This window comes from Notechis scutatus, chromosome Z (assembly GCF_049901735.1).
Source record: "Notechis scutatus isolate UNSWTSFEM ecotype Mainland chromosome Z, rNotScu1.2, whole genome shotgun sequence".
Classification (NCBI taxonomy): Eukaryota; Metazoa; Chordata; class Lepidosauria; order Squamata; family Elapidae; genus Notechis; species Notechis scutatus.
This window is the reverse complement of record NC_142025.1, coordinates 44,472,523-44,494,596: the sequence shown is the minus strand read 5'-3', so window position 1 is coordinate 44,494,596 and position 22,074 is coordinate 44,472,523. Positions and strand designations below refer to the sequence as shown.

The window sequence follows — 22,074 nt, the reverse complement described above, 5'->3', positions numbered from 1 at the left end:
GACTGAATTGATTTGGAAATTTTGGCATGCTTTATTGCTGATTTGGGCCTTTTCCAATTGTGCCTATTTCCACTACAGAGTCTGGTTTCCAACCTATGGCAATGAATTAATGCACATCCAAATCTAGTATTCAATTCACAAATAACTCCAGACATTTCCAAAAATGATATAGAGAAGCATAGTGAAAACAAGATGTTTGTATATAATTTGCAGACAAATTAATGGATTAATGTTTAAAGATGTACTAGTTAAAACTCCTTTTCAGCTATGAAACCTTCTTGTTTCAAGGTAAGCTATCATGTAGAGTTACTATAGGATTGCTTGGGAGAAGAATCCTAAGCATATTGCCTTATACATAGCTATAAAATTATCTATCTATCAACTGTTTACTCCTGCCAAAGACAGAAGATAATAATGTGAAAAATAGCAAGTCCAACACTAAGAAAAATGGACCATGCTTTTAAATAGAGTATAGATAAGTACATTCACAAATTAATTATATCTCTTCAGTTTTAACAAATTTACTAGGACCAATTTTGCAATAAATACCACTTATAAACAATGCATTTATATGGCTGTAGTTTGTCAAATACACTTCTTTAGCAGTTTTGTGAAAAACATGCCAGCCATTGTGAGCAATGACCACTAAGAGAAAAGCATCTGAGTTTTAATTGCACAAAGATTTCTGCTCAAAGGATATTTTTCTCAGTAAGAAAATACAAAGCCACAGAGCATGTATTCCAAGCAAATATGACCAAACATTTCCTCATAGCTACTCATAGGTACTGGTAAAAGAATAGCACTTGAAAATGATACCTATGTTTATTCAGATGACCTTCCCCCCCAAACATAAGAGTAGGGTAAGGTAGGGTAGGGTAGGGTAGGGTAGAGTAGCATAGACTAACAAAGTTGGAAGGAACCTTGGAGGTCTTCTAGTCCAACTCCCTACTTAGGCAGGAAACTATACCATTTCAGACAAATGGTTATCCAATCTCTTCTTCAAAATTTCCAGTGTTGGAGCTTTTATAACTTCTGGAGGCAAGCTGTTCCACTGGTTAATTGTTCTGTCAGGAAATGTTTCCTTGGTTCTAAGTTGCTTCTCTTCTTGATTAGTTTCCACCAACTGCTTCTTATTTTGCCCTCAGGTGCTTTGAAGAATAGATTAACGCCCTCCTTCTATGTAGCAACCTGAGATATTGAAATAATACTATCATGTCACCCCTAGTCCTTCTTTTCACCAAACTAGACATACCCAGTTCCAGAAACCATTCTCTACATGTTTTAGTCTTCAGTCTCCTAATCATCTTTGTTGCTCTTCTTTACACTCTTTCTAGGGTCTCTACATCATTTTTACATCATGGCAACAAAAACTGGGTGCAGTATTTTATGCAGCCTAGAATTGTGTTGGCTTTTTTGACAGCTGCAGCACACTGCTGGCTCATATTTAAATGATTGCCCACTAGGACTCCAAGACCCCTCTTACAGTTACTACTATTGAGCGAGGTACCACATATACTGTACCTGTGCATACCATATACTAAGGGAAGGGTTGGGGAAGAAAGAATGATATACAACACAGGTGTCAAACTCACCGCATCAGGTTGCCGTCACGTAATGTTTTGTGACATTTTTTCCATTCACAGAGCTAGGGTGGGTATGACCTGGCGTGACACATCCACAGGCCACCAGTTTGACACTCCTGATATACAGAGGGCCTGTTTCTTGAGTCTGCATCCTTTTTGGCATTAAATTTAAGAACTATGTAGTCCATACAATTTCCATATAACATTCCAGACCAAGTTTGATTCTGGTTTTAATACAGTGGAAGTCTTTGAAATGTCTTAAATATATTATAGTGCTGCTACAAATAGAATTTCACTGATGTACAAGTAGAATACATATTTCTTAAAATCAGTCTTGATAATACAATAATGGAACCGATAAAATATGTACCTTTAGGTGCACAAACTACAAAACATATGGGCAGGAAGCACAAAAGGTTACCATAATGATATTCTTTCAGCAATCTAAGCATGTGTTTCTCAATCTTGTTAACTTTAACATGTGGTGTTCAACAAGCCAGCATGTTAAAATCCACACATCTTAACCTTTAGAACATAATTTCTCAACCTTTAATACTGTTCTAAGCATATTTACATAGAAAAGAGATATACATACTTCTAAAAAGGACTTTTGCATAAAATAAATATTATCAGCTCAACATGACATGATATCTTGCATTCGCTGATTTATGGTTTTGGAGTTGAAACTAATTTTCCAAAGTCAGTATCTTGGAAGTTAACACGGGAGATAGAAAGAGCATGACAAAGAAGTTTTTTCTCAAATGTTTTGCACTCAGCATCTTTATGAAGTTAGAAACCATTGCTGCAATCAGGCATAGTTGACATTAGCAATACCTTTTCTACAATAGTAGAAACAATTAAATCTACCAGGATTAAGAGGCAGATTTAAGAGGCAGATTTAAAGCTAAATATCTATGGAAATGAAAAGCAAAGTTAGTTTTTGTTTTAACATTTGGTACACACATACACATGCACCAGTATCCATTTGATATGGGATACTTTTGCTTGAAATACTCCACTTCTGATTCATATTCTATAAATGCAAATTCCAATACATTCAAGCTGTTAGGTGGTGCTGGATGCAACAAATATAATCAGAATTAGAAGAATATTTACAGATGCATTACACAGCAGGAAATATTCCTAATTTTACACACAGGAATTTCCTGGATTCAATATGTCATTTGTTCCTGGCAAAGTCTATCCTTTGTCTACATATACTTCATGTTTTCTGCAAGCAGTGAATGTTATCTTCCATAACCGGGAGATATATTTGTGCCAAATTTATATATTCTGGACAATAACGACTAATTAAACATTTAATCTCCCAACCTGAACTCTAGGTATGCTGAATTTATCTTACCAAACACAATTGGAATGCCAATATGCTTATGCACATGGTATGCTTAGATATTTATATATAAGCCTTGGCTTTTTTTTAGTAGGGGAAAGGTGAAGGAGAAGTATTTAAGTAGTTTCAAACATTTTAAAATTCTAGATTCTCTTACAAATAAGTAAGGATTAGCTTCTGAAGCCCTTTAATCTGTGTATACATGGATTATAAAGTAGAATACAAAAGGTAACACTTCAGAGTTCTTTCTTTAGTTTCAATTGTAGGTGATATAAAAAACTTCTGATGATGTTCCTTGAAACCAATGGGTGAAAGTCATATCTCATCAAATCATGTGGTTAGATGCTGGCTTAGCATGTTCTCTGAACCAGGCAAACACCATCACCTATACCTTAGTGTGTTGGATGAACCCAATTAATTATAACTTAGTGTACAAATCATGTTAAAACAAATCATGTTTAGCTGAATGTGCAAACCTCAACTCTTAGTTCTTTTATTCAATCTCAATTCTACACTGAAACTCCGAGTTGTTATTATATACTACTAGTTCTAAGTAAGAAGTTAAAGCGTTAACAGACAACGATGACTTTTTACTGAAATAGTTTGTATCAGTTTGTTCCATCAGATTATGCTAAATCTAAACAGAATAATTATTGAATCAATTAGCACTGACCAAGGAAAACAAGTATGGGCAAATATTATTATTTGGCTATTCAGAAGATTGGTGCAGTCCACTGAAGCAAAATTACTGAAGGATTGATGAGAAGATTAATATAAGGAAACAAAACTTGATTTACATAAATATTTTTCAGTGAATTTTGAAAAACTGTATTTCAATGAAAAACAAAGGAATGTTTGTTTCTTATCCTTTTCTATGGTAGATTACCTAAACACTTAATATTGGAGGATAGATCTTCTTGCCTTCTCAAACATAGTGATTTTAGAGGTTAGGATAGAATTAAAACACATTTTAAAGACCATTGCAGGCAAATTTTGCACTAATTATCTTACAGAAAGCAAGCATGGACATCTTTCATATTATGAATAATTTATTTTGATATGCAGAATTAAAAAGTGAGAGATTTGGATTCAGTATTGTTGATCAAATCAGGCCTATATGCATGTAAGCCAAATCAAGCAAAGATTACTGTAGATCACTCTATGTGAAATTTAGATGTATAGTTTTAAACTGTAGCAATGAATGGAAAGCAGCTGCATGCAAAGACTTGATTCCACACCCAATTAATTCCTTTTGAATCAAATCTCTATCCTTTATGGTGGCAGTTCCTCATTCCAAAATGAAATGATCCATAGAGAATAAGGCTGTTAAGCTATGATGCGTATATATAATGTCCAGTACCGGAAGAACGGCATTTTACTTAACATTAGTTTATTGAGCATCTCAAGTAAGTTATGTTATAATACCCAAAACTTGGTGGAAAAATATTCTAGGCTAAATAGATTTGATTTTATATGGTTCTTCTTCAGGTAATTATCAAGATAACAAATTGCATGCTTTACAGTATTGTAAGAAGGTTAACACCGAACAATCAATTTTTAAATATTATATCTACCGTGTTTCTCCAACAATACGGCCTCCACCAATAGGAAGACCCAGCATGTTTTCTAGGCATAAAATCAAATTAAACCCCTCCCCCAAATTTAGGCCTAGTTTAAAACATGCAAAATGGGGGGAAGGGTGGGGGGACTTGCCCTTAGGAGCGCCCCGCGGGCAGCAATTCCTCGCCATCAGCCGCTCCTAACAGGTGATCATGGCAAAGCGCAGAGAGCTCCCTACTCCCCCCAAACACCTTTGCTGCAGACCCAAGACCTTTGGCACCTGCCGCTGTTGCTTTCCCTTCTACCCATTCCGCCGCCACGTTTGGAGCTGCCGCCGCCGTTTGGAGTGCCGCCGCCATTTGGAGCACCGCTGCCACGTTTGGAGCTGCCGCTTCCGTGTTTGGAGCTGCCGCTGCCGTTTGGAGTGCCGCCGCAGTTTGGAGCACCGCCACCACGTTTGGAGCTCCCACTTCTGTGTTTGGAGCTGCTGCCGTGTTTGGAGTGGCAGCGGCGCTCCAAATGGCGGTGGTGCTCCAAATAGCGGCAGTGCTCCAAACGCTGAGCGGCAGCTCTAACACAGCGGCAGCTCCAAACACGGAAACAAAACGGTGTTTGGAGCTGCCGCCATGTTTGGAGCTGCCGCTTCTGCGTTTGGAGCACTGCCGGTATTTGGAGCACCACCGCCATTTGGAGCGCCGCCGCCACTCCAAACACGGCGGCAGCTCCAAACGCGAAGCGGCAGCTCCAAACATGGCGGCAGCTCCAAACACGGAAACAAAAACGGTGTTTGGAGCTGCCACCGTGTTTGGAACTGCCGCCGTGTTTGGAACTGCCGCTTCCGCGTTTGGAGCACTGCTGCTGTTTGTAGCACCACCGCCATTTGGACCACCGCCACCACTCCAAACACAGTGGCAGCTCCAAACGCGGAAGCGGCAGCTCCAAACGTGGTGGCGGAATGGGCAGAAGGGAAAGCAACAGCGGCAGGTGCCAAAGGTCTTGGGTCTGCAGCAAAGGTGTTTGGTGTGAGTAGGGAGCTCTCTGCACTTCGCCATGATCACCCGTTAGGAGCGGCTGGTGGCGAGGCTGCCCGCGGGGCGCTTTAGATGAGGATGAAAGGGGGAAAATTAAGTCACCCCCGAAAAGACGGCCTAGCTGTTTTTTCAGGGCTCAAAAAAAATAAGGCCTGGCCTTATTTTATGAGAAACACGGTAGTACAATAAATTCAACTATCATTAATTGTGGTATCTATTCTATCATCAACTATTTATAATATAACAAAATACTATGACATCATCATCTTTTGTCCTTATTTTTTTAACTGAAAAAGTCAAAACACTATATTATTCCATTCTATATTTGAAAAAAAGGTGCTCTTCTATTACTGCATACAATAATAAACAGATATTTCCCATGAAATCAAATATTATAAGTATATTAAAATCAGACTCCAAAATAGATTATAGGTTTCTCTTAAAAATGATCATATACAGAAAATGACTCAAACTGTAGCACTATGTACAGGTAGTCCTCAACTTACAACAGTTTGTTTAGTGACAGTTTGAAGTTATAATGGCATTGAAAAAGTGATTTACGATTATTTTTCACACTTAAGATCATTGCAGCATCCCCATAGTCACATGATCGAAATTCAGACACTTGGCAACTGACTCTTATTTATGACACTTGCGGTGTCCTGGGGTCATGTATCACCTTTTGCCACCTTCTGACAAGCAAAGTCAATGGGGAAACCAAATTCACTTAACAACTGTGATACTAACTTAACGAAGTAAATCACTTAACAACAATGGCAAGAAAGGTTGTAAAATGGGGCAAACCACTTAACAACTGTCTCATTTAGCAACAGAAATTTTGGTGAGTTGAGGACTACCTGTACTACCTGTTCTTTGTGCTATAATTTTCTAAGATTTTTGCTACAGACTTAAGTTGCTTTCTGACAGTCCTTTTAGAATCAGTTTATTTTCAGATGACTTTACTGTTCATTCAGTTTTGCCCTTCAATAATTGAATTTGTAGAAAAACAAAATGTTTAAGGCAATAACAACAGAAATTGCAACAGAATACCCTATATCACGAGGCTTGGGATTTTGGGCTTGAATTACGCCGCCTACAATTAGACTTAAGCGTAGTACACAAAATTATCTGCTACAATGTCCTTCCAGTCAATGACTACTTCAGCTTCAATCACAATACAAGAGCACACAACAGATACAAACTCAATGTAAACCGCTCCAAACTTGATCTCAGAAAGTATGACGTCAGCAACAGAGTAGTCAATGCGTGGAATGCACTACCTGAATCTGTTGTTACATCCTCTAACCCCCACTCCTTTAACCTCAAACTATCCACTATTGACCTCACCCCATTCCTCAGAGGTCTGTAAGGGGCGATTGACAAATCAAACAAATAAATAATAAATAAAACAATCAATGCACCCCAAATGACTATGCAAGGCATTTAAAGGTATTAATATTGAAGTTTCCACATGAGAAACTATTACAAATACCATGGATTTTAGAACAAAACAGTTACCTATATAAATAACCAGGATAAGGAGATTGTAGTTGGCTTAAACTATATTATTTTTCTATAAACGTCTAACAGATAGATAGACAGACAGATAGATAGATAGATAGATAAAACTATAAGTAGATCACTTTTCTCCAACCTGGTACCCTCCAAATGGGAAAGCATGATTCTCATCACCTGTATCAGCATAGCCATTGGTCACATTGTCTGGGGATAATGGAAGTTGCAGTAGAATACCCATCAAGGTCACCATTTTGGGGAAGATTGAAAAAGCTTGCAAATTCTTTCAGAAAGTGCACTCAATGATTAAAAATCAACAGATCCTAACTAGTCTTAAACTCTATTTAAAGAATAGAATTCAATCAGTAGCCCCATCAAATAGTTAATTGCTGTTTCTTTCAGACATACTATAAATATTCAATACACAATTTTATAAAATCTATTTACACATAAGATAGATTCACTGTTACAGCTAGAAAGCAAAGGCTCTTTCTAATCTCATTATGTTGATAGGTATAGAAATATTATATTAATGTGTAAATAGAATATCTAAAGTAAGTTGATATAGCATTCAGAATTTTTATTTAATAGGTTCCAAATATGAAGATTTATTATGTTTATAAACTTGCAAAAATTCCTTGGAAAAGTTCTAATCTAGCTTCTTTCAAATTCTATAATACCTGTTATGCATAGGCATTTTTTAAAAATTAGTCACCATGTACATTTGAACCTCATATTATTACATATCAGACATATTACTCATCTAAAGAAACAGTATGATTAGAACCAGTGGGACTCCACCCATGAAAATTGCAAATAAATCTTCTCCTATGACTATCATATCAGCAGGAACATAGCATAAATCATACACATGAACAGAAAGGAGTATTCTGTTACTGATGAATAGCCTTGTATTATTTCTAGACCATTTACAAAATCTAAAACTTACAAAAACTAAAACCATCATAGATGGGAATAAACAATTCATTCCTCTATTTTTAAAATTATATTCCAAGTCATATTTTCAAACCTATAAAAAATTAGGGCAGGAATTGCTGTCAAAAATTAAGCATCCGTGTGACTTGAGATATAATATATTTCAATGTAACCAAGGCTACAATCTTCAATGGAAATTAAGTTTTGTTGAATTCAACACATATGACTTACTTCTAACCAAGTAGGCAAAGTGTTTTATCCTTGGAGTATAAAAGTTTCTGCCTTAGTGTATTCTTGTTCTCCGATGTTGTGCCATGCATAAAACACCCAGACACAAACTGACCAGTGTGACATATGCAATACAGGTAAGTCTTCAAATTATGACCGCAATTGACCCCAAAATTTCTATTGCTGAGGTGTTTGTTTAGTGAATTTTGCCTCATTTTACTACCTTTCTTGTCACAGTTGTTAAATGAATTGCTGCAGTTGTTAAGTTAGCATCACAGTTGTTAAATAAATCTGGCTTCCCCATTGACTTTGCTTGTCAGAAAAGTCACACAAAAGATGATCACCTGACCCTGGAAAATTGCATCCCTCATAAATGAAGCATCTGAATTTTGATCATGTGACTATGGGGTTGCTGCAACAGTCATAAGTGAGAAAAACTGTCATGTCACTTTTTTCAGTGCTGTTGTTAATTCAAATGGTCACTAAATGAACTGTTGTTAAGTCGAGGACTACCTGTATAATGCAATGAGACAAGTACAAATCTATACATTGGAGAAACAAAACAAACACTTCACAAACACATGGCACAACATAGGAGAACAAACTCATCAGGACAAGATTCAGCAGTCCATCTGCATTTGAAAGACAAAGGTCATTCTTTTGAAGACAGCAAAATACACATTCTGGATAGAGAAGGCCATTGGTTTGAAAGAGGGATAAAAGAGGCCATCTATGTTAGAATCAAACAGCCCTCCCTCAACAGAGGGGGATGAATGCACAGCCACCAATCCCTTGTCTTACAATGCAGTCTTTTCAGCAGTTCCGAGAAGATTCCACACCATTTGGACTCTCATTCAGGTGACCCTGAGGGCACAGCTAAATTCCCAAGTGCCCTCAACAGATCTCAGAGAGTGTTATTGACCAGATGACTGCAAAGGAATATGATCTTTCCAGCCCATCCTGACCATCCTGTTATAACTAATCTTTCCATCCTTCCCATCATTCATTGATCTTATTGGACGAGAAGCAAAACATCTTCTTCCTCGGGAAAAAAAACTGTCCAGTTGCCTTTTGAAAAATCACATTTGAGGTAATCATGTCTTGGATGACTAAGAATCTCCACAGACATTTACGTATGTTGAATTTCTCTTTTACATTTTAATATATTCTGTATACTCTTGAATTGTTTAAAGGGACTACATATTCTAAACTGTTCTAATTTCAAAATTAACTTTGATACCACATAGGATGCCTTAATTGCAATATTTAGTAATGCTAAAAAATTATAGGTTGACTTAGGCACAACCACAAAATACACTCTTTTTGTTTTTCCTTTTAATGTTCCAGAAATCAATGCATATATGTGGCACCAGGCCCATCCACTCAAATACTTAAGTAACACACCTTTGCCTCTGGATATGGATGTTTGAATGCGTAGGAGGCAAATCTCAAACACAGATGGGTTAGGCTGGCAATATATTCTCTTAAACAAACTATTCCATGTATTTGCTCTAATGCTCAGATTATCCAAACACCTTTGCTTAAAATTCTCATTCAACCTACACAACTAATCTCAAATATAGTTGATTACATTCTCTGCCCCACTTCCTCACCTGACCACGTTGGGATGCTCAAATGTTTCCAGATGCTTCAAGACTGCCACCTCGCGTATAGTGGAAAGTGGCATCCCTTCCTCGCTGGTCTGCACCCGCACCCTCTTCAGAGCTACAAAGCGCCCTCCATTCTTCAAGTCTCGGGCCTTGAACACTTTCCCATAGGCTCCTTCACCAATTTCCGCCACACATTCATACTGCTGGTCAGCTAGGCTCATGTTGTCCTTATCCATGACTTCACGGCTTTCTTCACAAATTGTTGTCTGATGTTTCAACTGTTGAATCTGTGGATCTGGATTCCAGTTGCCAAAATGTGTTTTCTGCTACTTCAACAAGTATCCAGAACAATTACAGATGGGCCAGTCAATAGGATGTAACATTCAAGAACTGTAGTAATAAACCGTGGTTGCCCTATTGGTTAGCTGGTCAATGGTCTTTGGAATAAATTTCTGTGTAAACCCAATTCAATCTATAAAACCAAAGTGTGTGTGAGAGAGAGAAAGAGAGAGAGAAAGAGAGAGAATATATTATTTCTCTATCACAGAATATCTTTTCATTTATTATTTCAATTGTTCACTTACTTAATAAATAATATAACAGCATTAATTTCACTACTTAGTATGCATTACTGGATTACATCCCCATTATTAGCATTAATATCCCATTCCCTATATTACTAATTTTGTCTCCCTTCAAAGATTGCTCATTTTATTTTCTCAACAAAACTGTCAAGTTGGTCTAAGGGACAATGGTTGGAATTACTGGTATCTACTACACCAAACCAAACATAGTTTTGGCCAGTTATGTGTACCTTATCAAGTTGTAACCAGATACACACAATTAAACCAAACAAATTCCAATACAACAGAACTCTTATATTATCTTGTTCACTGAACAAGTCACAATCTATTGTGACATTGAACAGGTCACAATCTCCACATTCTAAACTCTGTAAGTCAAGACTATCAGTATTGAATTCAGTCTCAAAAATATACTAGTAATCTTTTAAAATTGAAGGTTTCTATTTCTACTAGCTAAAATTTCCAAGCCATCTTCAAGGTCAGAGTATAATCCATTGAGATGCTTCAGATTTATAGACTTCAGATTTATAGACTTCAACTTCTAAAATTTCTCAACAAAGAACTGCTTTTCTGAGAATTTTGCTATTGCTTAGAATTCTGGGAATCAAGTTCACGTATCTAGAGGGAGTCCAAAGTGGGAGAAAATCAATAATATAAATGGAGAATTGCTATGGCCGGATAAGCAAAGCTGCAGCCAGGCAAAATAGTCAAGAAATGGACTTGAACAGAAATGGACTTGAATAAAGGCTAAAAAATGTTCAGCAGAGTTAGTAATGTGCAAGACAAAGACAAGATGTAGGTGAAATTCATTTTTCATTATTTCTAAAATTGATCATATTTGGTTTTAACAATGCTCTGATTATTTTATATGTCCAAAGAGGCATCTAATTTAGAAAAAAAGAGACACAAATATCGATTCATCCAAAGGGTGTGATAGAAGATCCCCAAATGTACATCTTAGGGCAAGGTAATAAGTTTTAATCTCACTAAGCACATTGATGTTGGAATGCTTTCTATGTGTAAGATGTGTCCCATGAAATTACCAGGCTTAAAAGTGTTTTCTTCAAATTTAGTCAGTACCAGTAAAATAGGTGAAGAGAGTTGATTTTTAATCAAACCATAGACATTATAATTTATCAAATCCAAACCCCATAATATTTATAAGTCTAATCTTTTTCAAGATAGACATTTAAATTATCCAGTATGTGAAAAATTCACAAGACAATGTGGGAATGATTCAACAATGAAAAATCAATGCATGGTTGAGAGAAGTAAGCTTTATATCCATAGTTGTCATCTACAATCAGTGATAAATTATGACTGGCTACAGCAAATTCAACCTCCAAGTAATAAGGAGTGACAAGGGCTACAAAACCTGTCTATATACAAATCACCAACTTCTCTATATTATCCCTAATGAGCAACCAAAGCATCACCAAGAATCAAAAAACTCTTTTAATTTTGCTGTAAGTAAATGCCAAAAACCAGTAATTATGAAAATAAGATTCTTTACTATAACTTCAAGATTATTAAGGTAATTGCTAGTATTTTACAGATAAAAATGGAAACAAATTCAGTAAAAAACTATAGAAAAAAATGGGTACATTCAGATAACAGTAAGCCAGAATTTTTAAGCTACACATTTCTTGAAGAAAACACTATGCCTGCCTCAAAGCATTAAATCAAACATATGCTTTAGCATGAATCAGGTTTATGTTTTATATGAGTGTTGTATAACTGAGTTTATTAATAACAGAACAATTGATTTTGTACTCCAAACTTTAGAGTTCTGCTTAGTTATCCCAAAGATATTTTTATTACTGCACCTCTTTTTCTCATCCTCCTACTTAATTCTCTGCTTCTGCCATTGTGGCTGTGTAAACCAAAAAGTTATTTGCTGTAGACTAAGTACATCTTATTAAAGCATTCATATTCTTTACAAAGTTTGTGCAGATGGTTAAAAAATCCCCATCTGAAAATACATTTCCTGAGATTACTGGTGAAGAAAATAAATTTGAGCATGCATATGTATTCAAGGAGAAGACTGATTTCACAATAGCCACACAAGTTTTTTAAAGGGCATGGATGCTATAATGCCTTAAGAAAGATGCTCTATTTGTGCTAACTTACTACCAATTTTTCATAAAGTCCTATTGTCTGTACCTGTGAATTAATCTCAGAATTTCTAACCAATGAAGATGACTAGCTGGGAAGACATCTCTTTTTCAATACACTAGAATATGCTAGGTTGAACAAGATTGGCCTTTTGATTATTGCTATACTTTGGTTGTTTTTCTTAAAAGGTCTTTTCCCACTATATTGGCTTACTTATTTCCTAATTATCCCAAAAATCCTTATTGTTTCTTCTAGTTTTCCTTTTAAAACCTTATGTCACTTCCCATGCCTTTCACAGCTTTCTACTTCTTCCATTGAATTTTCCCTCCTGTCCATATTTTTTCCTATGCTTTCGTTCCCTTTTCAACATTTTCACCTTTTCTAATATTTTATTCAAGAATTATGAAGTTCGCATTTCTTCCCCCAGGCTATATGTACACTGCAATATGAGTTTTTATTCTGCATACTTAACCTCCTGTTTGTCGGAACTCCATTAGTGACAATTTCTTGAGCAGTTGAAAAGTATGAATACTGTTCTCTAAATGACTACTCAAATTTACTAAATGGAAGAACAGAGATTATTTACTGATAAGTATAGAAATGTGGTAGAAGAATCCTTGAGATCACTACTTATGATTTCTACAATATATAGGAAAACAATATATTGCATGAAAGCTAATAAATTTAGTATGACATATGACAAACTTAATCAACATATGCTACCTTTTCCCAATCAATGTCCTAAAAGCATTTCTGAAAGCATGCATATTTGCATTATTTATTTAAAAAGATCCCTGATAGCTAAGACATTTGTTTTCTTAAGAAAACTCTTTAATTTTTAAATAAATACCTTACAGATAATTCTTCAAAAGCAAAAAAGAGCTTACCTTCTTTTTATACCAACCTATATCATTTTTATCTTCTACCAGAATTACTGATTCATATAATTATCACTTGGCTAAGTAGTATTAAGGGCCCTTGTTAAAGTTGATAATTACATTTCTCAGAACTATGTTTTAAAGCAGTGGTCCCCAACCTTTTTTGTGCCAGGGACCAGTTTCACGCAGAAACACTTTTTGAAGGACCGGGGAGTCCGAGTTTGGTGGAGTTTGCTTGCAGACGTTTTCATTATCTGACTAGGTAACATCTGATGTTGTTACCTAGTCAGGTAATAAACGCCTGCCAGCAAATCACCAAGTTCAGGAGCGCCAATGCCTCCTCATTGCAACCCTGAGCGACAGATAGTCCCTGCAGGACGGCTGAGAAGCCCCGCCTCTCGGCCCTGCCTTCCTCAGCCCCATCCCTCAGGTGTCTCCCCTCCCTCCCTCAGCCTCATCCCTCAGGTGTCTGCCTCTGTTCCTCTCTCAGTTGCTCTCTCGCTCCTCCACCAGCCCAGGAAGAAACTGCTTCAAAGAAGCCTGCAGGGTGGCTTTTCCTGTCGGCGCAGCTCTTCCGAAGCGCCCGTTCACCCCCACCCCGCCGCCCACGGTTCAATCCAGTGCTCCGTTCTGCCTGCCTGCCTTCATTTCTGGTGGTTTCGGAGCGCAGCTCCTCCGGCGCCCGTTCACCCCCGCCCGCCCCCGCCACCTGCGGTTCAATCCAGTGCTCCGTTCTGCCTGCCTGCCTGCCTTCGTTTCTCGTTGTTTCGGAGCAGCTTCGGCTGAGTAAAAGAGGCGAATAGTTATTATTCTCAGCCGAAGCTGCTCCGAAACAAACGAAGGCAGGCAGACAGGCAGAACGGAGCACTGGATTGAACCTGGATTGATTGGCGGCGGGGTGGGTTTTCTCCTTTTCCTATACTGACAGCTAAGAGACTTAAGCAAGAAGTTGGAAGAAAATCCACTTTGACATCAATAGGCATTTAATGCTGAAAATAAAAAGTCAAAGGGATAATAAAGATTTCTGGATAATTAAAAGATTTTGAAAACAGGAAAGGAGAGAGGAAGAATAAAGGGCAGGATCTGGAAGGGAGGAGACTGCCTGGAATTAAAAAAGAACTTACAGCAAAATCTCAACAAGACTTCCAAAAGATAAATTCTAACTGAAATATCACAACAAAAACCCCAAGAAGAAAAAGTCGAAAAAGAAATAAGAAGATATAACTCGGGACTATCTGGATTACTTGATGATTTCTGGATTCTTGGTTATTGTTTTGAATGACTAAAATCAATCGGGTGGTTGTTTAAAACTTTTTAAAATGGCTCCACTTTTAGAAGAACTTAAAATGGAACTTAAAAAGTACAAAGAAGATGCACAAGAAGGAGAGGTTCTTTGGCTTCGTATTTCAGTTTTTAGAAATGGAGATTTGGAATTATGAGAAACAAGAAGAAATGCCTGCAGAACAAGAAGATTGCGACAAAGAAGAAGCCATCTTTAATGAACAAGTAATCTTAGATGGGGGAAAAAAAGGAAAGGGGAGAAAGAGAATGGAAAGTTTAAGATTGGGAAAAACAACTCTCTCCCCCCAAAAAAAAGAAATAAGTGAAAATAAGTATAAAATCAGAAAGCAACAGAAGAGGGAAATGCAGAAGAGAGAATTAGAACTAGAGAGACAAGGGGGTAAAAGGGGAGGGAGAAGATGAGAGGGAAGAAAGAAAGGAAAAGAAGTTATAAAGGACAGAAGCAAAATATAGAGAAACAGGGCCTATTTAGAGATAATGGGTAAAAACTTAATGGAAAAAGGGATTCTGCAAAGGTACATAAGATAGTATGGTTATATTAGAAGCAGAAATAATTTTAGAAAATAAGAAACAATGTATGATTAAAATATCTGATAAAATAGCTATCGTAATTCAGTGGAATGCTTGTCAATAAATAAATGTAACAAAAGGTATATTTAATGATTTATAAAACATGTGAAGAGAAATAAGGGAAAAATTAATTATGGAGATTACATGTGTTTTTAAGGAAGTATGATATTTAATTGAAAAGAAGTGTTAAAGATGTTATGGTTTAAATGATTATTAATGATAGAACTGAACTGGAATGGAAAGGGTTTATAATTACATATATTTACAATCTTTCTTTCTTTTTAAAGAATATAGTGTGTATTATAAGAATGTGCCAAGCAGAATTTGATTGAAAGTTATGTATTATGTATTATATTGAAGGTCATAAACTTAAGGGATATATTGAAGTTTAAATAAGAGTTGAATGGATGTAATTAAAAGATATAAAGGTGTCATACTCCAATTAGTAACTACAGGAGAAAATTTGTTTAATGAGAAAAGATAATATGAAATTGAAACAGAACAGACAAAAGTATAATGATTTGAATTGAAATGAAATAATCAAAATAAAATTGAGAAAATTAAAAGAGGGGAAAAACTATATAGAAAATGTAAAATAGTATAAGATATGGAATAGAATACAAAAAGGAGCATGAAATTGAGTTTTGTGTCTGTATAAAGTTCAACCCGGGACCATGCTATTTTCAAAAAAGATGTTTTACTTGTAATTTGTGTGTGAAAACCCAAATAAAACTTTATTTAAAAAAAAAAGAATTGTACAAATACTGTTTTGAAATTGTGACTTCTAGGTCTGTTGGGCTACAATTCCCTTGATCCATGACAATTTGCCTACAGTCTTCTTTTTAAACATATTACAAAACATTATGAAAGATTTTATATTTTCAGAATATCATTTTAATATGAAGGTGGTCTTTGGAGAAGAAAAATAATTTCAAAACAACAACTTTTAAATATATATTAGAAATAAGCAAGCATGAAGTAAATTTAAGATAGGAAATTTTACCTCAGAAATACACAGCATTCTTATATCTAGTAGCAACAGAAGAAAGAAGAAGCAATCCAAAAACAATAATGAACAGGTAATGTCACACAAAATGAGCAAAGCTCCATCTTGCATGATTCCCATAGTTGCAGAATTTTCTAAGTTTTTTATTTCTTGCTTATAAAATGACAAGAAATCTTACAACTTTCAGCAGTACTATCAGAAAAACTGGTTTCCCTTTTGTATTTACTGGCAAAAAAGCAATAGTCTTAAGCAGGTAAAAGATAAAGGTTTCCCCCTGTAGTCTAGGGCAGTGATCCCCAACCTTTTTTACGCCGCGGCCCGGTACCGGCATCAGCTGGGCGCCGCGGCCCAGTACCGCATCAGCTGGGCGCCGCCATCTTTTTGATGAAAACGTGCTTCCGGTGACCTCACGAGCATCGTTATCAAAAAGATGATGGCGCCAGCGCTCGTGAGCTTTTCTGGGTAGAAATGGCTTTCTACCCGGAAAAGCTCACCGGAAGCGCTTGGCACCGCCATCTTTTGATGAAAACGTGCTTCCGGTGAGCTTTCTACCGGAAAAGCTCACCGAGCGCTGGCGCCGCCATCTTTTTGATGAAAGCGTGCTTCCGGTGAGCTTTCTACCGGAAAAGCTCACGGAAGCACTTTTTCATCAAAAAAGATGGCGGCGCCCTGCAAGCCAGCGGCCCGGTAGGAGTTGTTCCGCGGACCGGTGGTTGGGGACCCCTGGTCTAGGGGGCAGTGGTCCATTTCTTAGCTGAGGAAACCAGTATTGCCCGAAGACATTTATGTGGTGATATGGCCAGCATGACGATATGCTGAGGTGCACAGAACACTGTTACCATCCCGCCAAAGTGGTTCCTATTTTTCTACTTGCATATTTACATGCTTTTGAACTGCTAGGTTGGCAGAAGCTGGGACAAGTAACGGAAGCTCACTCTGTTACGCAGCACTAAGGATTCGAACTGCTGAACTTTCTGATCGACAAGGTCAGTATCTTAGCCACTGAGCCACCGCATCCCTTGGGGAATACCTTAAGCACTGTTAAAATGATAAGAAGTGCACTCAAGAAAACAATAAATAAATAAACCATGAGCATAATAGTTGCCCCTTGGCAATTCACATATTTTCAGCTTGCAGTCACTTTGATTTGTGGTAAGGATAACTATTATCTCCAGAAAAAAAGCTACATCATGTCTTTGCACTATTTTATGGTATTTAGATAAGGCCAGTAATCTCAACGTCTGATAGTGTTGTGCCCAATGTTGCAACAATTCATTGACAAGAAAGACAATGACTTGGGTAATACATGAAAAGGCAGATAAAAGGCAACTATCAATTTTTTTCTGCTCATACACTAAACGAAAATATGAATAAAAAACTAAGAAACCTGGTTACAACTAAAATATCTGCAAATGTTTCCGAAGATATTTACTGTAATGTTAGCCATAGTGTTTCATAAATTAACCTCTTTTATATGGGTTGATATAATAAGCTTTATCTGGGGCTGCCCTAACTGTCAGTTGCACAAACCATAAGTGGTATCAATTTGTTTCTGGACATAACTCAAGATGCTAAATAAGTTGGGGCCATTATCTGAAAGATCATCTCCCTCAAAGTGAACCTGCTTAGAGATCAGTTTCAAGAAGTTCTATATTTCCTACCACTAGAAAGTTCACATTGAGAGAAACATAATATAGGGACTTTCTGCAGCAGCAATTATAAACTTACATTTTTTTTTCTTTCCTAGGTAAGAGTAGCCTGTTCTTCATTTACTTTTGGGAAGGTTATTCAAAAATATTTTGCTTCGGTGGTCTTTCAAATGATTTAAAATGTCTTAAATTTGCTATCTTTGATACTTTAGAATGGGCAAATTGTTGGATTTAAGGGAAAGTTCCCAAATAAGGAACTCAGATATAATTTTATAAACACCTTCCTTGCCATTGCCAGCAAAGTGTCTGAGTGTTTAGTGCCTGAAGATTTTGAGTTTCAATTAAGATGCTTTCCCTCAACAAAGTTGTTAAGAAAAAATAACATTCTTTCAGCTACATCATTCTTAATTATGTATAATATCCATAAATATATTAAATCAAAAGATATATGAAATTTGAGAACCACTAACCGTAGTGGAATTGGGAAGAAATAAAGGCCATATCTGTCCAAACTAGCCATTTTCTCTGCACCAGATATAAACATTCAGAATTTTCACAAAGTTCTAACCTTGGCTTGTTAACAAATAAGTATTTGTCTTAAACCAATTCTCAATTTACATACAATAAAACAAATCTAGAGTTGCACTGTATGCTGGTTTCTATTTTTGCCTGTTACACCAGAAGAACATGAAAGATGGCATCCAAGCGTGCTTTCCTAAAAGGTAACTGGGCAAGAAACTACAGCTGCCTTTTGGAAAAGCACCTCTGGGCAACCATGACCTGGAGGATTAAGAATCTCCATAGACATGAAAGAGAGCAGCATTTGAATCCCTCACTTTACAGAAAATCCATCCAACTTCCATCACATTTCAGTTCAGTCACTTCACCTTTTCCAAAAATACTGCATTACAGGATCCATCATTTCCAGCCAACACATGTAAAGGTACAGATAAAAGGCAACTTTTATCATTTTGTATGAACAGCATTTCACTTCCTAAGAGTCAACCAGACAACGATGGGTTGGATTTTTTTTTTAAAAAAAGTTTACATGAGGAGGTCAAGAAGGCAAATAAGTGTAATTATTCCTTCCTCAGCTTCAACCCAACAAAAAATAGATCATCCCACAACTGATAATTTACTTCAAAATCCTGAAATAATAGCTAACTATGCAATAAATGTGATATTTACTTTGCCTATTTAATATTATGATTTATTTTCACTATTTAAAACATAACTTTGAGTTCCATTTCTAATTTTCACAATTTCTCTTATTGAAAATTAGCAATTCTGTCCTGGTACCAAGTAGGAGAAAACTAATCTACAAAGAGCAGCAGTGATTTTCTGTGGCTTTTGGCAGGCATTGTTGCCAGTCCTAACTGGACAAACCAGAAATTAAAGATGGGAACTTTAGCATGCCTAAAGGAATTTAGAGTACAAATTCTGCAGGTTGTGCTGCTAAAACAGAGGGCCCCAAAGTGGGAAACGCAGCTCTGAAGTTCAAAGATAGTGGTGGCTCTTTTGGAATGAGGGGCAGGCACTGCTACATGCTAAAAAGCTGTTATCCTTTTGGCCATAACATAATACTTTATAAATACTTTATACTTTTATAAAATATATTTTGATCCCACCCTTCTCCCACCATAAAATTCAAAGTTGCTTCTGTAGGCGGTTCAGAAGATGTCTCCAAACCCAACTGACTAGCCCAATATAATTTCTATAGGGCTACTATATTATTAAAATCTGCTTGAAAAGAAATTGATAATTTTACCACAGCCATCTGTTACAAATGAAACCACCCGAGTTTCAACTGCAGGAAAAGAACATTCCAAGTACTCCCCACGACACAGACCCTTCCCTAAGGTAAAGGGTCAGTAGCCAATAGAAAATAAGAATGACCAACGAGACTGCGGAGGCGCCGAGTGCCCCCGGGATGGAAGTCGCCCCCCACTGTCCAGGCGGCCTCTGATGTGAGAGGTTGGAAGATGGGAAACTGGGACGGCTCCATGTGGGAGGTCGTCAAGGGGCGGGGGCTCAGGCAACACCGTTTTCGACTGTCGGAGGCGGCCACGCATGCAGCCCGGGGATGATTGTATGATGAGGGAACTCCATGCGGAGCGCTCGTGGCTGCTGGCGAGGGGCAATTATAGTTTCAATAAAAAATACACATCCTAGAGGGAGAAACGGGGCGGGTTGTCAAGGATTAGGGTTAAAATTCCCACTCCAAGAAATTACGTCCAACTGTTTGCCATGCATAAGTTACGTGAAGAAACCATGCATCAACTTGATGCACTTTACATGTGCTATTAGGCTGTCGGCAACAGCGCGGCTAGGACGGATGAACGAACCCCTTCCCTTTTCTCTTAATATCCTTCTGCAGCCTCCTGAAATAGAAAACAAATGAAGTAAGCGTTTTGCGCACCAACACTTCCCCACCGTTTCTTACTTTGGCCACGGCTCAGACGGCTGAAGCCTGTCCCATGAAAATCCCACGCGGACACGGAACGAGGTTCTCTGTAAAAGCTGCGCCGTTCGCACAAGGACCACCCCAAAGCGCTCCCCTATGCAGCATGCAAGTAACATAGAGAGAAGGAGGGGGGGGGGAAATAGAACAATACTTTTCAGTCACTCTCCACCCCACTTTTTTTTTTTGTTATCTCGAAAGCCCCATTCCAGCCACCCACCTCTGGAAATTAATGAAGCATTAAGCTACCGATCTGTTAAGAGCACATGGGCACTTTCAGAAGTACCTGGAATTGCTCAGGCGCAGCTTCGGCTCTTCTGAGGAAGTTACCACTTAAGTGGCCTCCAGCAAGACAGGAGTTAAAAATAGTTTTTTGTTTTTTTTTAAAGAGAGAGATGAAAAGCAAAGACCTGGTGAGGCAGGAAAAACAATGGAAAGCGTCTTTTCTAATATTCTTTTTTAAAAAAATCCGCTTCCCGTGAAAACGAGACACGCAGCAGAATCGATCCAAAGCGTTCACATGGTGACAGGGGAGGGTGCGCTTCCACGAGCGGAGCCCAGCAGCAGCGAGTGGGGCCACACAGGTAGTGGCAGCAGCAACTCCGAAGCTCTACCGCTGCCCCGCGTTTGCATCTTCCTGCCAGCCGGGAGGGCAGACTACACCTTAAAGCGCTGAGGATCCCCTCCCCCTCTTTGGGGAAAGAGTGAAAGAGGCACTGCTAAATTTTCTGGGGCTGATCAAAGCCTTGCAACGAAGTTTCCCAAATGCAAAGCTCTGCGTTAACTCTGCATCGCCGCCGCCGCCGCCTCTCCACGCAGTCCCAGTTTCTCTCTCTCTCTCTCTCTCTCCTCGGTTCCTGAGCTCGGTTTGAGACCAACAGCAGGAGCAAAAGAGTTCCCCCCCCCCCACCTCGCCTCTACTTTTTTTTTCTCCCCTTGGTTTCCCACGCTGGCTGAATGTGATTTGACCCCGTTTCAAAAAAGTTTGACATAGTGCTTCAACATTTCCGCATTCCAGCCAGACTACAAAGGCAGCGGCCGCCTTCTTCTCTTTTCTGTCTCTGCTCTCTGTCTTCACACTCAATGAAATCCTTCATGAGCTCTCTTCTCTGCCAAAAGCAGCCGCATACCGCAAGGGTACGAGCACAGCGCAAGGAACAGGCGCCCGGGGGCCGCAGGACAACGCAAGGGTGCTCGGCGAGGCGCGGGATGCTCCCTCCCCAGCACGGGGAGGAGCATCCACAACCAGCTGCATCACAGCGCTCTCCAGGGAGGCTTCCGTGCTCGGCGCTGTATAAATCTCAAGCAAAAGCTGTAATGATGAGAGCGAACGTCTTGGTCACGACGCCTATGGATGAGAATAATATAGTCGCGGAACAGCTTTAATCCGACTTTTCTGTGCAAATCTCACCCCGCGTTAGGCACGAGTATTTCCAGTCCTTTCATCCGCATTAGATTTAGGAAGGATATTTAATTTGTTTCAACAAAACACATAACCTACCCCACAAATGAGCCTCCCGGCCTCTTTCATATTGCAGTTGAGATTGTCTAAATAAAATATTCACCATGCCGATTAGAGAAAAGCATCGCTAAATATCAGCAAAGCTGCTAGGATGCAGAATGGAGGATAGAAGAAAACGTAGGAAACATTTAAAAAATAATGAGCCTTTTAAAAAAAATAACATTCTTTATAAT

At 38.0% G+C, this 22,074-nt stretch overlaps 1 protein-coding gene across 3 annotated transcripts in view; it reads right to left on the bottom strand.

Annotated features, from left to right (window-relative positions):
• Positions 1–21,682, bottom strand: part of CDK6 (cyclin dependent kinase 6) — a 141,946-nt gene extending 120,264 nt beyond the window's left edge. Inside the window, exons 1-3 of one of the 3 annotated variants that reach the window (XM_087947713.1) lie at positions 20,666–21,395; positions 20,362–20,476; positions 9,818–10,286 (exon numbers count right to left, since the gene is read on the bottom strand). In XM_087947713.1, the coding sequence (XP_087803839.1) occupies positions 9,818–10,050 (233 nt within the window). In that variant the 5' untranslated portion in view covers positions 10,051–10,286; positions 20,362–20,476; positions 20,666–21,395. Of the gene's footprint in view, positions 1–9,817; positions 10,287–19,818; positions 19,926–20,361; positions 20,477–20,665 lie in introns of those variants that run through there. The other 2 variants (XM_087947712.1, XM_087947714.1) reach the window with 2 other exon arrangements.
• Positions 21,683–22,074: the final 392 nt, after the last annotated feature.